Here is a 12,577-nt window from a genome sequence, read left to right as displayed (position 1 = left end):
CTCAACATGACTTAAAAGACATAATTCCAACAAAAGTGCCTTAAAAAATGGGCATGATTGTACTTCGTGACTAAAAAAAAAAGATGCAAATTCCAGAGTCTCTGCCAGCATGCACATTGGGCTTTGAATGTATTAAAATGATTATAAGGTAAATCATAGGTGATGAAATACTGTGCATAAATGAGGACATGATTGAAGGCGGTGTTAAGCGCTTCCTGGAGGTCCTTTACGGGTTGTTGCAGTGGAAGATTTCAGTATCATGTTGTCACACAACATTAAAAATATTTAAGCAGCGCTGTCTATCAAACAAAGCTAAAGCAATACATATCAGTAAAGTCAATGTGCAACCAATCTCTGTCTGTTTGGGAGTTTTGATTTAATAAGATAGGAGATTCATTCCTGGAATGCTCTGTGCTCCATTTTAAATGGGAAGATTGTATGTGCACTCCAGTGTCCTCTAATAAAATATCATCAGTAAATTATTAATCGTTATTGTTAGAGGTCTTCACTTGCGGTGGAAATCTTGAAGCCGATTCGATACATATCTATATATAATAGTTGTGATTCGATACATATCTATATATAATAGTTGTGATTCGATACATATCTATATTTAATAGTTGTGATTCGATACATATCTATATATAATAGTCGTGATTCGATACATATCTATATGTCATAGTTGAGATTCGATACATATCTATATATAATAGTCGTGATTCGATAGATTCATTGATTTTCTGTACTGCTTAAAAAGTCTTAAAAACCTTATAGGTTTGATCATGACAGTGATTATATATATTTTTAATGGAGACATCAATCATACAGAAGCCAGTTAAAAAATGTAGAAGGCAATTTATTGAATATATTACCAAGCCTTGAAAGAAATCCTAATTGTGACTTTAAAGTCACAACTCTTTAAAGACGAAATTTTACTCTTAAAAATGAGAATTAGATTCGCCTGAATACCGTTAAGGATTCAGATTTGAACTCAGAATTCTGAGAATCAAGTTAGACTTGTGACTTTAACGTGACCCCTGGTTTCAATGGCCACTGCACCCTGAATCGAGTTCATTTAAAAAAAAAGTATCAGCAGTTGAGAAAGGGTTTGAAATTTGCCAGGTGGTTGCTAGGCAACAGGCTCGCTGCTGACTCAACGGCTTCAGCGGCACTTCCCAAACAAGCGTTGTGACTCAGCGTGTCTTCATGAACGCCCACCATCATTGTCCTCCACCTTTTTTTCAATATCCTCCCCCCTGTAAGTCATCATCATTACAGATCCAGAGGGACCAAATCGCATGGTAATTTGTCTCAGGTATGTATGTATGTGGCTGACTGTTCCTCGGCTACATCGACCAGCTTCAAATGCGGCCTGTATACATGACATAAAATTCTCTTGTCATCAACTCACTTAGCTAGTGGTATGCTGATCCCGGTCAATATTACTTAACCCCCCAAGGCACTTATTGTTGCAATCCCTAACTGCACTAACTTTAACCACATGAACCTTACCCACTCAAAAACTAAACCCAGTTGGAATACAAACAAATATTTTCAGGAACTATCATCATCATCTTCATCATCATCAGCAACACCATCATTGTCATCATCGGTATTGTTATTATTATTTTACATTGAATTATTCGTTCATTTTTCTGTACCACTCATAGCATGGGGCAGGGGTGAAAGTGGCCATCAGGCTGGTAAAACTATTTATTAAAATTTAAAACAGAAAGAATTCTTGATGTTGGCCCGTGATGGAATTCGAGACACTTTACTTGGCCCTTAGTTTTTATTATTTTTATATTTTATTTGGACGACGGTTTCGTTAGTCTCATGGACTAACTCGCTCATGTCCCGAGACAAGAGAGACGGAAATGAATGATCAGATGGATTATGGGAAGAAGGAAGGAAAAAGGAAGGAAGGAAGGAAGGAAGGAAGGAAGGAAGGAAGGAAGGAAGGAAGGAAGGAAGGAAGGAAGGAAGGAAGGAAGGAAGGAAGGAAAAAAGAAAGAAGGAAGCAGCGTGACATCTAACTGAAAAGACACTTCCACGTAAAAAAAACAGCAACAATGGAGGAGGAGAAGGAGGAAGACGACAAGAAACAGAGTATAATGAGGGACAAAACGTACCACTAACGTTCGAAAAGTAGCCGAAACATCCACCGATTTGCGCCTTCTGTTTAGCCACCCCAAGTGCGTCAAAATGAACTCAGAAACACGGAGAAATGCTGCTGATGCTGCACTCGATCGCCCGACCAGGTGCGTGCTGTCTTATTCATTTTTCAAATGACAAAGTCTCCATGAGATTCCGTGATTTAGAAGCAACAACTTGCTAACATTACTATTACGAGAGTTATGTTTTTCTTCCTGGTTCCCCTCTGGTTCACATTCAGTGTAAACACAATGCGACAGATCTGGTCACATTAAGACACACCAGGACACGTGCGTGTGCGTTATTCTATACACAAATAGAGGAATCAATAGGAATGGGCTAAACTCTAATTTCTAGTGTTGTTTTCAGTTTTCTATGAAATCACTTTATAGATACATACCCCCTCCCCCAGGTTTACATATACATTTTTTGTAGTTATACATTTCCCCAATGATTCCACGACTGATAATGGTTTATCACATTTTATCATTTGCTAAACTTCTAAGCCTGCAATTTTGTGTCCAAATGATTTTAATGGTTTGGTTATGTGGGAGGTAATAGTAGTACCCGGAGAAAACCCACACAGACATCCAAACTCCACACAGTATAAGTCAAATCCCATCAGGGATTGAACCCTCGAACACAGAACTATGAGGCAGGCGCGCTAATTACTGTCCCACCCAAAGTCATTGTTTTTAAATGTATCTTTGATTAACAAAATAAAGAATTGTTATAGTTTTTACCAAACTTATATGTGGTTCCGTTTAAATAAACAGTTGTAGTCACAAACTACAATAGAAAGCATCTATTGGCTGACATTCCTGCCCAAGCACTCTTTCTCACTATCTCTAAATTCTGCCCATGTTTTTACAAATATCCCTTTACTTCTCATTGAAATGTTCTTTGGCACTTCCATCATGGATGACAACACACTGCCTATCCCCGGGGCGTCCAGCCATAAAAGACCACACTCAAAGACTCTCATTGAATAGTTTAGTCTTTGATGGACACAATGAACACTGTTTTTTAAACCAATAGTTCCAAGGTTGAAACCTACCAACACAGAGTACAGGGAGGCCTGATTTATCAGCAGTGATGAGTTCACAGGCCATGAAGAAGGTAGAGGAACATGGAAAAATGGGGAAGGCGAGGGAAAGGAAAGGATGAGAGAGCGAAAGAGAAGAGAGGGAGAGACAGAGAGAAGAGAGGGAGAGGGCGAGACAGGTAAGGCACACAAACGCATCAAGCACCGTGCAAATGTCAGGTCATCAGCGGTCAAGTGTGACACGCACCCGCGTTCTCCCGCGCATCCCAGTGCGCTATCACAAGGCTAAAAAGGCGCACTCAGCCCCCGATGGCGCGCTTACAGTTTCCAGGCACACGGCGTCGTGACAGTACCCCCCTCCCCTCCGCGCGCCCTTGCAATGGTTTCAATGGTGGTCTTACCAGTAGAGCAGTTTGTTGTGCGGAATAGCGGGCGTTTTGTCCGAAGCGCAGTTGATGCACCACATTGTTGTGATGTGAGCGTAGCTCATCCACGCCAATGCAATGACGAGCGGGAGCGCGGCAACCTACGAGAGGAAGGATGGAGGGAGGGAGAGAGGGAGGGATGGATGGAGAGGAGGCGGGAGATGCGGGCCTTCCTCTCTTTGACTCTCTCCTCCTCCTCCTTGTCTTATTTTGAGATGAATGACATACTGTGTCACTCATCTTCCATAATAAATTGATATTTTCTACACACACCTTTTATAGACTGACACACACTTTTAGTCAAGGTTTGCCCCTTTGCTTGTATTGCTGACAATAGATCCAATTCCATGATATTTGCAGATTTTTTTTCTATTGTGACATTAAGGTTTAAAGACACAAGGTGGCGTAAAAGTCACGTCTAAGTGATGCAAGTGTTACAGCATAGTCAAGGAAGCGACTTTACCCAATGAAGCAGGGGGAAATAATGATAAACTTCATTTCAAGGGAAAAATACAACTAAATTGTTAAAAAAATAGCTTTAGTAGTCAGCACCAGATGTTCTCTTTTTAGATTATTATTGAAAATCTAAAAACGAGAATGTTGTTCATGATTGCTGACTAACTTTTTACATTTCTAACAACAATTAACATATATTGTTAAGAATTCTGACATAGTAATTGAAAGAAAATATCCTTCATAGACCTTTTAACCTGGAAGAAATCAAAAAAAATAAATAAAACCAAAACTGCTATTGCCTAAAATACTTGAAACTTAAAATAATGACTTTGACATAGTTTGGTTGCCTATTTTGAACATTTGCAAAAGGGAGAAAATTACACACATCCAAACACATCCACAGCCTGACACTAAGAAACCGTCATTACTATGGCAACCTTTCTCTTGACTCCTGTGACCAAACCTCCTCCCATCTGTCCCTCCCCGTGTTGTTGCACAGCAACCGTCGCCAGGCAACATCCATTACTCCCTCCCTCCCTCTTCCCCTTCTTTCCGATTCCCTCTATCTATTGCACGTCTTGTTACCAAACCTTCACTCTTTCCATATAATGATCAAAGTTCATATCTGGGATTCTTTGTCATGGATGGGAGAGAAGAGCAATGGAGGGAGTGGGTGACGGCGGAAGCGAGATGTGACATTGAAAAGAAAAAGCCATCATGGAGGAGGCTGAGAGGAACGGTGACGGATGTGAAAAGGAGAGAAACTGAGGAAGGAGGGAAAGGATGCCAGGAAATCAAATGCTCTTGAATGCAACACGAGTCAGCACTGCGTGCCTCTTGATACCACAAGTTAACCCAGGAGGAGAGTGACAGGATGTGTGGCTGTTTGACACTGGGTTATGTGTCTGTATATGTATGTGTGTCAGTGTATGATTGTGTGCATGTGCATAGACTGTGTTCACATTGTATGTGTGCGACTTTGCACCTGAATCTTTCTGTGCACGTCTGCGTGTTAATGTGCGACTGTTCGAGTTGGAGAATCATATTAGTCAGTAGTGTTGCCTTTGAAAGAATGTCGATACAATTTATCATTTGTTTAACCTTTAGACTTTCAGCCTTAAGAGCTGGGAAGCTTTAAATAATAGGCACTCTGACCAAACCTTTCTGTTTCCATCATACTTAGCACGATTTAACATTGACTATTGCTATTATAATCTACTATATACTATGATTGTCAGATTTAAAAATAAATACAAATGTGTCCATTTTGTGAGTGTTAAATAAATACAGATTGTTGATTGTGTGAGTTTTAAACACATGATAATTGAAATTCAATTCCGCCTGGTGCCTGTAGTTAACTGGAGTAGGTTCCAGCACCCCCAGGACAATTGTAAAACAATTTAAAAAAAGAGTTGTGGCTGCTTTGTGTGCAATTTTGCCACAGGGGGCCACTATAATACAGTCACACAGACAACAAAGTTTTACAACTACCCTAAGATACTAACACACATGGTGTGTTCCCCGCCTAGTGTCCACAGTTTGCTGGAATAGACTCCAGCACCCCCACGGCCTTTGTGAGGATAAGCAGTAGGGAAAATGAATGAATTCAATCAAACAGTGGTTGTATTATCTCAAATTTCTGTTCCATAGTCAACTGAACATGGATTGTATTGCAAGACTCGGTCCATTAATAATAATTGAGCACAAATCAACAAAAGACCCTCAAAGAGAAAAGACAATGTGGCAAAGGAAGGCTGGCAACTTACTTAAAATAAGTTCATACTAAGTCCTTATTGTGATGTCTAAAATTATTTCGCAATGAATCAAGCCCAAAATACAAAGTGCTGAATAGTCAGCCTAGCCACAGGAGGGGAGGTGATCCCTTAGTTCAGATGCACCAGCTCAGCAATTCAGCTGGCAAAGCAATTATTTCCTATGCATTTTGAACACACCACAGCATTATCCTACCCATGACAAATAACTTAACGGCATGGCACGCATCCAGTGACATCAGACAAATGTATTATAATTGGATGTGCACTTACTATAAAATATTAATCGCAATTTTTACAATGTATAGACGTAAACAAACTGCATATTCCTCCCACATTACATGACACAGGCCAACAACTATTACAAATTTCACAATATTAACACTTAGTAGCAGTAATTGCAACGTTGCATATTTGGCAGCATTATACAGTATTTTTGGCACCTTATTGATGGCATTGTTAAAGATTTGATGGGATATATCCATCAAATAATCACTCTTTTTTACTTATCCTAACATGCTAAAAATAGTGCATACATGTAAGCGGAGTGCTACATGAATTATTGAGCGTTGCGCACTCGAGCGTCTTTACGCATGGCTTCACTTTGGCGGCCTTATTTTATTCTTCTTCCACGGTGGCACAAAGCTAATTGTAGCAGTGCCAACGCCAAATCGTATTTAGCAAGAAAGCTAGGATTCGATATGTGAGACGCAAAGGGATCCAGTATCCCGCCTTGTCCAGTCTTTGTCATAACATCAATTGTTGTCAAATTTGTATCAACTGATCTTTTAGCAACTGCAGTAAAGATATGTGACATTTGTTTGCAACAGTTATATATTTAGCAACAAAGCGAAATGTCTATCAGCAGCTTGGCCTACTACAGGTACTGTAAATAGCAATTTTGTATAACTCAGTAACTTTCAACACATTTCACTTTTTCTGTATTGTGGAATTCTCATCGCCAGTATAGCTTGTGTATCAAGCTAGTGCACACCTGCACTTACATATATAAACTCTGTTTAATGCTGGTCAATGAAAAAACTTAAACAATTTGGTCCACTTGCTTTTGAGTCCATGATTTTAGTTTTTCATCAGACAGCTATGTTTGCCTTCATGCTCTCCACATAAACACACTAAATGCAAGCATAATTACACTAACATAGTGATGGACAAACAAATATATAAATTCATACAAACACACTAATATAAGCATACGTTCAAATTGATAACTAAGCACTATTCTACACTCCTAGTGTGAGGATGTGTCCACCCTTGACATATGCACAATTACATACCAATGCATAATGTAACTACACACTGATATACTTACTCCCTATTCATCACACAGCTAGACATGGCCACACAGATGAACATACACTCCGATACACACGCACTTATGCACACTTTGACCTGACCTGCACATCCACATTCAAACACATGGCGCAATGTCAGACCCAATAGGTGGGAATGACACACACAACCACACGTAACCCTGCACACACCCTTTCAGACTTACACACACCTGCACACACACAAAATGAGTGAGGTCTTACCCCTATATGGACAATGAAGCCGCTTTCCAATTACAGAAATGCATCAGACACACATACACAAACACACATACCTGTATTTGTGTCTCCTCCTCTTCCTCTTTCTTCCTTTGCCCTTCTCTCTCCCTCGCTCTCCACCCTCTCTCTCTCCCTCTCTCTCTCCCTCTCTCTCTCTCTCCCTCTCCCCTCTCTCTCACTCTCCTTCTTAGCTTTGTCTCCTAATCAGCCACACCTCCGATGTGTATGCTTTCCTTTCTATCTCTCTTCCATCCAGTTTGAAACGTTCTCTGCTCCCCTTCTTTGCTCCTTTCATCTCCTCCGACACACCCTCTTTCTTGTCCTGCTTTCTCCCCCTGCCTCTCCTCTGAATCTCCCTCCATTTACTCCCACCTTGGAGACACTTGGTATGTTGCTGACAGCCAACCACGTGTCTGTATTGAATTTTTTATTCCCTGATTTACATTCACGCATGGACTCACGAACACAAAATCTCCCCCAATATGCTTATCAAGTATCAAATGCTTGAACCTAATTGTTACACTTTACACGCACATGTACAGTCAAATGCTTCATTTAGGCCAAGTACGAAGAAATGAGACTTTTCTTTATAAAGTCATGTTCCGACGCACTCCACACTGATTGGTTCGTGGGTTAGGCTGCCATTTTAATGGCTTGTCAGCATACTGGGATAGTGATAACAGATTATATCATGGTGTCCTTGTGAGCATTCAAACTACTATTTCTTCCGATATTCTCAAAACTTACATAAGGATTTGAATTAACTAAATTTAAATGGACCGTCTAGCCGAATTGGCTGGAGGCCAGTCTGTTGTTTGTCTGTACTAGGTGCCTTGACATTGACTGACAAATAAGTCCAGTGTGTAGTCCACCTTTCATCCAAAGTATGTAGCTGAAAAATACTACAGATTCCCCATCATCCTAACGAAGAGTATGTGCCCTACCTGTGTAAGGGTGACCAGGATCCAGTCGAGCGCAGACAAAATGAAAAGCAAAACTCAAAGATGCCTGAAATGCAAAACATCCCAGGAGGCTAGGAAGTTGGATTGAGTTTAGCTCCTGGTTTCCTCCAAGAAAATTCCAGGAGATCTAGAGAAAAGTTCCTCATTGAGGTGCAACGCTTGCAATGTCACAACAAAAAAAAGGTAAACTTGAATCCTAAATTGCCCTCACGGCACAATGCCAAAACCACCGAAGATTGGAAAAAGTCAGAAATGAAAGATTAAAGGGTTTTCTTTTTAAATGGTGGCCAGTATTGGGCGTACCCCTATGAAGTCTTTAGGCATTGCCTGCAGTGGCTCCACTACCAGGTATAGGATAAGGAACTCTTTACTTTCCAGTCAATGAAGGGGGTCCCATGACCCTTGTGAGGATATGCGGAATATATAGTTGAATATGGATGAACAATCCAGGCGATACATAGTTTTGCAGGTTCCCTAATCCAGTTAGAACTTTCTGTTGCAGGTTTTCAATTCAGATACCTTCCAGACTTCCGAATCCCAGGGTTCGTACTTCCTGTTCTATGGACGTCCAAGTCCTTCTGATACTTCCTGGTAGTCCTGTGAAATCTTGTTGTTGGTTAAATTTACAAATCATCCTATTAATGGGCCTCTAAACCAATGTATATTTCCTGTTTGTCTTTTGATTTCAAATCCAAGTGGTGATCCTAAATTCGGGTATATATTCATAGGCAGACGGTATTCCGAGTTAATTGCGGCACTGGTGGTACTTCCATTTTTTGATCTTCAAATCCAGCTGCTTCTTCCATCTTTTGGTGGTACTTTTTAGTGGTATTGTTTTGCTCTCCAGGTGATACTTCCGTCTGTACTTTCTGCTCATAGTGGACATGTTATTGCTGATATGTCAATGGGTACCTTGGTTCTTTCTGTAGACTCTCCCTCTTCCTTCTGTCACCCACCAAACTGGCTAAAACCTTAATCCAATTATCTGTCACTGTACCGCCTACCAGTTGATTTATTTAGACAGAATGTAGGCGGGACTTCCCTCTCCGGGTTTCACCTTTTAATCTTTTTTTCTTATTTTAGATGTTTCTTTTTCATGTTTCATACCATACCTCCCAATTGACTTTAAAAACCAGTATTTGGGACTCAAGGGTGTACTTCTTGTATCAGGTTTTATTTTCAACTCAGTTTTCTCTGTAAAGTAGTGCTTCTTTGTCCACGTGGTCCTTTTGTCATTGGGTGGTACTTCCTTATTCCTTTTTTTTTTAATACCTCCTTAATCAGGTCATACATTCAAAGTCAGACATACGTACAGTTGGTACTTCCTGTTTCTGGTACTTTTTATTACTTTGAGGTGCTATTTCCTGTTCTAATCAACTTAATCCAGGTTCTATTTTCTATGCAAAGTGGTACTTCTTGCAGTTTGTGTCATGTTGCACTTGTGCATGTAATGTCTCTGTTACATTTTCCCAGAAAAAAAATGACACAAAGAATTGGGGTTGTTAGAGATTCAATACTACAAGCAATGATCACCTCTTCATAACTTTAATCTGAACCTTCACATCATTTTGTTGATCCTTATCAGACAGAAATAATGTTTACTGACATTTTGCACATTTTCTCAGTATTACAGTTTTTATCGTGAACTGCTCTTAAAAGAATATATTATACTGTATTATAGCATCCAAGTTCACGTTCTCTTGAAATCATTCACAAAAACTATTTACACATGATTGGGATACACAGAAGATGGAGAAAGCTAGAAGATGACTGCAAGTGGGTTTTACTGTTGCAATTGGATGTAAAGTGAGTTGGACTGTTGGCATGGTAACAGTCACCTTAGAAAATGTAAAGATGTAATAATGACAAGAAGAAGAAGAAGAAAGAAAAACATTTCTGGTGGCTGGGGTCATTTCAAAAACATACTTTTATCCTTAAAATGTTGGGGCTGGCTTCATCCTCAAGCAATACCCCTTGCCTGCCCAATAAGTAACTGAACTTTGCTGACATAGGGAGCCAAATCGGAGGAATTGAGCATCTCTTTCTTTCTTGGAACTACTCAAAGCTCAACTTGAGCCTTAGAGATGGGATGTTACAACATCAGATTCATGTGCAACTGCTGCTGAGGTTCTTTTAGGCAAGAATTAGACACACGACACTATTATCTGATAATTCCACAACTTTTTTAAAACCTTTTTGAATTGCTTTCAACACAATCGAATGGCAGAAATGAGATATGTGTCAAACTTTACACCCGGCCTCGGCTTTCTCCAACTCTGTTTCATACATGAGTTTTTTCGCCTTGATGAATGAGTGGGATAATTGGCTTTTACTAGGAATAAAAAGTTGTATTTTAGTAGTATTAGTACTACATACAACAGTAACTTTTACACACACCAAGCCAAGGGAATATTGCCACAACAGTCTGGACTTTTAAACAACAAAAACACATCAGTCTCTGTAAGGTACTTTAATGTACTATATGATGATAACCCTATGCAGACTTGAATTTTCTCATTGGCTTCATGAGCACTAAATAAACATTTTGGCAATCAGTGAGGCTAATTTCATGATCAATCAATGAGCATTATTAATGATACACATTAAATGGTTTAAAAAAAATAAAGCATATTTTTTTTTATATATATTGGTGCTAGCCAGTGTGTGTTAGCACCTCTCAATCTTGTGCTTGGCACAAACAATAAAAGGTCTATTTTGGTGAGCTGGTGAATGTGTTAGCATGACAATGAATGACGGGAGAACTTCTTATTGCAGTTGGAACGACTTCCTTGTGTTTGGCATTACCTCGCTGAGACTGTCGTGCTCTTTTTAGCAATGTGCATTTGAAGTGGAATCACAATATGGAAATCCAGTGACGTTAACAAGGCAGCTCAAATGATTTTTAAATTGAAAATATGCTGTGGGGTTTAATAGGATGCTAATTCATTGAAATGCTTACTATTAATCAACCTTGCTTGTTTGCTAATCGAAAGGGTCTTTGTTGTGATACTAATTTTAATCTCTACTCATTTAATAGTAATGTTAGAATAATTTCATTTCATTCTTTCACTGCACTGATTGTCACCATTTTGTTTTCATGGCAATGTTTATAAGACATCATTTCCTTTTAAAATGTCTATTATTAACTTTATTTATACATACATATATATTTTTTTTTCGCTAAAAAAGGAAACCAACATTAAAAACAGTGTGCTAGTTGCAGCATCTTGTCATTTGGCTTTAGTGCAAATGTAGAAAAATAGAAACATTAATGAGGTTCTAACAGCGCATTTTGAAGGATTACATCCATTCACCATTATCTGCACTGTCTAACCTCACAATGCTCACAGGGGTTTTAGATTACATTGTGTTATGAAAATTTTCATCACAATATTGAACTAATGTTCGACACTAACATTTTATGTACTATTTGGCAGAAAATTAAGTGAGCAATAAGCGTGGTGTTCCTTTGTGTAACATTTGAAAATGGAACCACAGCAGTAGCCCAGACATGGCTGTACACAACGAAATGTACAGGAATTTGAGAATACCACTTGGAATGGTTCCCTGCACTCCTGATCTCACACCCTGTGACTTATTTTAATTTTTGGCAAGGTGTATTACACCTAGCTCAGTGGCCTGTTACAGCACGAGGAAACTATTTGCACCTTTTGCAGTGAATACGGGGGAAAGATGCGGGCCCAATGATACATTGAAACTTGATTGGTATTTTGTACCATTGGTTACAATCCAATCAATTAAAATGCACAACACAGGCTAGTTTTCATGCAAAAAAATTTGAAAAAAAATCACCATTACCTTGTATTTCTATTTATTGCTTTTTTTTGGATTGAATTGATCTACGCTCATTGAATTTGTTTGTGGCAGACTTTGTATAATCAGCAAATATCCTCTTGTTGTCCAAATAATTGATGTTCCATTGGGCGATATGCACATATGAATGTATAAAATATATATACATAAGTAAAACCTACTCTGATTTAAAAATAACACAGGTGAACTAACTAAACGGAACTAAGTAATTGGAAAAAATGAGTTTCATGATTGGGCTTGAGAGGAGCCACTTTGTGAACGACATCAAAAATGTGCAAAAACGTCGATCAGTGCGCAATTTCAAGGAATTTAAGGGTTTCATCACTTTCCTTCCCCAGTTTCATCAAAATATTATGATACT

General features: G+C 39.1%; 1 protein-coding gene across 6 annotated transcripts in view; it reads right to left on the bottom strand.

Moving 5' to 3' along the window:
* Positions 1-12,577, bottom strand: part of LOC144204741 (IQ motif and SEC7 domain-containing protein 1-like) — a 40,668-nt gene that overhangs the window by 14,777 nt on the left and 13,314 nt on the right. The window contains exon 1 of one of the 6 annotated variants that reach the window (XM_077728881.1): positions 8,365-9,312. The exons of 3 other annotated variants lie outside the window; for them this stretch is intronic. In XM_077728881.1, the coding sequence (XP_077585007.1) occupies positions 8,365-8,444 (80 nt within the window). In that variant the 5' untranslated portion in view covers positions 8,445-9,312. Of the gene's footprint in view, positions 1-3,600; positions 3,720-7,476; positions 7,498-8,364; positions 9,313-12,577 lie in introns of those variants that run through there. 2 more of the 6 variants (XM_077728882.1, XM_077728880.1) reach the window with 2 other exon arrangements.

Source organism: Stigmatopora nigra, chromosome 1, assembly GCF_051989575.1.
Source record: "Stigmatopora nigra isolate UIUO_SnigA chromosome 1, RoL_Snig_1.1, whole genome shotgun sequence".
Taxonomy (NCBI): Eukaryota; Metazoa; Chordata; class Actinopteri; order Syngnathiformes; family Syngnathidae; genus Stigmatopora; species Stigmatopora nigra.
The sequence above is the reverse complement of the archived record's forward strand: the minus strand, read 5'-3'. Positions and strand labels throughout refer to the sequence as shown.